The sequence below is a fragment of the Cariama cristata genome, unplaced genomic scaffold, assembly GCF_000690535.1.
Source record: "Cariama cristata isolate BGI_N322 unplaced genomic scaffold, ASM69053v1 scaffold17680, whole genome shotgun sequence".
Lineage (NCBI taxonomy): Eukaryota > Metazoa > Chordata > Aves > Cariamiformes > Cariamidae > Cariama > Cariama cristata.
In genome coordinates this window covers 6342-9555 of record NW_009596557.1, presented here as the reverse complement: position 1 = coordinate 9555, position 3214 = coordinate 6342, and the positions used below count along the sequence as shown (strand labels likewise).

Below are 3214 nucleotides of genomic sequence, written 5' to 3'. Positions count from 1 at the left end.
CGACACAGGCCACGAGCTTCAAAAGCCCCCGAGACGAGCGTGGCAGCTTCTCTCCCCCCGGGAAGTGCTTTCGGTGAGCCACCAAAGGCTCCACACCGGCACGGTTTGGTTCTGCTCTCCGTAGCTGGGTACTTCGATGGAGAACGAGGTAGGCGCTGGTTTTATATCATTTCTCAGAAATGCAGAAGCTATTGTTCCACGTTGCGTCATGCCGGGTGATGCCTCCGCCTTGGATTTGGGCTCCCCAAATCTTCCTTCGAGGAGAGCCTGTGGCTCTCCCATGGGGCTCGAGGGTGTGGGGTGGTGGGGAATGATGGTCCCATTGCAGCATCCTCCCAGCCCTACGGACCCTGCCTGCATCCTCAAGGGAAAAGCGAGAGTTTCTTCTCCATACGGATTGGGCTGGTTCCGGCAGCCTTGGCACAGGGAGGAGAACCGAGCCAGAGCCACTGGACCCCAGCTGGTGGAGGGGGAAGCATCTGGGGGCCCTGACCTTGGCAGCAGATTTCTGCATCTCTCTGCTTTTGATTCTGAAAAGACGCTGGGGGAATGAGATCTTTACACACCGGCGGCCGAGGTTTGAGGTCAGACACCCTCGTAATTGGGGGGGACAGAGCCGGGGTCGAGCCCCAAGCTCCGGTCTTGGCAAACCAGCCTCTTGTGTTCGGGATTTTCTTCTTTCTGAGGCCAGGAACAGTCTCAGCCCCTCGGCAGGAGCCGGCTGGATTGCACAGCGCAGGGTGCTGCTCCGTTTCGGGAGGGATGCTGTCCCTAAAATCTGCAGTGCTTGGCGGTCCTGGTCCTGCTGCTGTAAAGGCAGAGCTGTTTCACGAGGCCAGCATCATGTAGCTGTGTTTTCTGTTCCCTTTTGTCCTATAAACTCTCTCTATTTTTATCTCCCTGGTCCAAGGGACGTTTTTTCAGGGCCGGGCTGTCCCCAGCGTCCTTGCGGTGCCTGGCTCACTCTGGGAGCTGGTAAATACAATTCAACCAGGAGCTTTTCCATCCCACTTTCCCATCCTAGTACAACGATTTCAAATTCTTTCGGTCCGGCTTTAATCTCTCTTGTTCCTGTAGATCTTTCATGCTTGTCTACCTTGAGCAAAGCAAGGAGAGAGGCCGAAGCTGCCCGATGGGAGCTGGTCATCAGCTGCTGTGCAGGGAGGGACGCTGCTGGGAGGAGGTGAGGTGGTGATGGCACTGCCCCACTAAATGTAGTGTCCTGCGGCAAGGCTCGAGCAGTTTAGGTGAAAGCTCTGCGGCAGTTCTTGATGGTGATTTGCAAGGCAAGGTCCTGCGGTGGACGGCGGCAAGAAATGGGCTGAATTTGCTGGAGTCTGCTGCTCTTTGAGGTTTTCCATGCTTTTCTGAGCAGGAGCATGTGGTTTATATTTAATTAATTTGCCTTTCGAAGCATCTTTCCTGCCTCTGCAGATCGTATGGTCCTTTTTCTTGCCCGAGAGAATCAGGAAAGCCAAAGTGTGGATGCCCATGAGCATCAGTGCCATGGGATGGGGCAGCCGGAGCCAAGCGTGCGTGGGGACATCGGAGCTGCGTGGCCGGGCAGGCAGCAAGGCCACCAAGGAGCTCTGCCTTTCCCCTCCCCACTGCCATTTAACGCTGCTGTGAATCCCTAGCGTTGGATCTACCCACTTCAAAACACCCATTTGAGCTGGTAAACTTGGAATCGGAGGAGTCCACGTGCTCTCCCGGCCATTTAGCCGTCGGGCGGGCTGGTGTGGAGCTTGGCAGTGCTGTACCACGGGTGGGCTCTGCAGCGTTTGGGGCTGTCTGCCCTGCGCCGAGGTGGACGGACGGTGGTGATGGTCCCTCTATAGCTGGGAGCCCGGGTGTGCACGCTGCTGCTGGCTGGACTCCTGTTGGCTCCGATGTTTTTCCAAACCCAGCGCTCAATGGTTTGGGAACGATGAAGACCAGTTTTTCCCAGGGGAGGCCATCTCCTGGGTCGTGTACTCGTGTTTGCGGGTCTCTCGAGAGACCTCAGACAAGTTTGGAGCATCTCTGCCTTTTCCTTTTGCAGTCCTTCATCAACTTGCCCACTGCAAATGCTTGGGTGAAATATAAAATTGCGCCGAGGCGAGGAGAAAGCCTGCCGGTTTTGCACGTGGCCATGGCTCACTCAGTCTTACAGCTCTTAATCTGAATATATATTTGTATTTATTCTTAACTGGGAGGTTGGACATCGTGACTTTTGAGGGAAAAACATCCCATTTTGGTAGCGGGTGCTTACCGGCACTTGTGTTCTTGTGACGTGTCGTGGGAAAGGGGTTTGCAGTCGAAGGTCAGGTACTCGTGGATTCGTAGTTCAAAACCAGCCTGTCCGTGGGGCGGTTGGGGCTGGTGAAACCAGGCTGAGAGTACAGATGTACGAGTGCTGGGTGGTGGGTGCTGCTGGTTTCCCCCCCCCCTCCTTATTTTGGTGCAGAAACTCCCTCTCTCGCCCTTAACCCTAACGCCCTGGCGTTTCCCTTTCTCTCCTCAGCCTGGAATAGTGTCTCCTTTCAAACGAGTCTTCCTGAAGGGTGAAAAAGGTCGGGATAAAAAAGCCCAGGAGAAGGTTACGGAGCGACGGCCTCTGCATACGGTGGTGGTGTCCCTGCCTGACCGCGTCGAACCAGACGTGCTGCTGAATGACTACATCGAGAAAGAAGTGAAGGTAACATCTGCCTGGCTGGGGCTCGTCTATAACGACATATAGCGTTTCGATAGCTTAAAGGCATGAGGGATTTTCCATACATAGGTGCATTTAGCAGCTTCTAAACAGGCGCTTGGGCCACCCTCCCTTTGCTCTGTGTTCATGGTGTCTTTCTTGCGGTAGCTGGCGTGTTCAGGGCCGTGCTTAGCGTGTACGCGCTGTGATAACGGTCTGGTTCTTCTTTTCCAGTATTTAGGTCAACTCACATCCATCCCAGGGTACCTGAATCCCTCCAGCCGCACGGAAATCCTGCATTTGATCGATAATGCAAAGGTGAGCACTCAGCCTGTTGAATGACCCGCTCTGTGTAGTCTCCATCTAACATGCAGCGTGAAAAAAAAAAAAACAAACGACTTGCAAACGACTTGCGGAGCTTCCTCGGGGCTGGGTCCTGGTCTGACTGGTGTCCTCCATCCTGCTGTTCCAAACGTGGGAGGGAAGCCTGTTACCAAAGGGGAAACAGTTCGGCAAATCGATGTAAATATGTTTATTTCAGCG

The 3214-nt window shown here is 54.4% G+C and overlaps 1 protein-coding gene across 1 annotated transcript in view; it reads left to right on the top strand.

Annotated features, from left to right (window-relative positions):
- Positions 1-136: 136 nt before the first annotated feature.
- CCM2 (cerebral cavernous malformation 2) overlaps positions 137-3214 on the top strand; it is a gene marked incomplete at its 3' end in the record, with an annotated part of 8063 nt that continues 4985 nt past the window's right edge. The window contains exons 1-3 of the mRNA XM_009706647.1: positions 137-148; positions 2504-2677; positions 2906-2989. Coding sequence (XP_009704949.1) covers positions 137-148; positions 2504-2677; positions 2906-2989 — 270 coding nt within the window. The remainder of the gene's footprint in view (positions 149-2503; positions 2678-2905; positions 2990-3214) is intronic.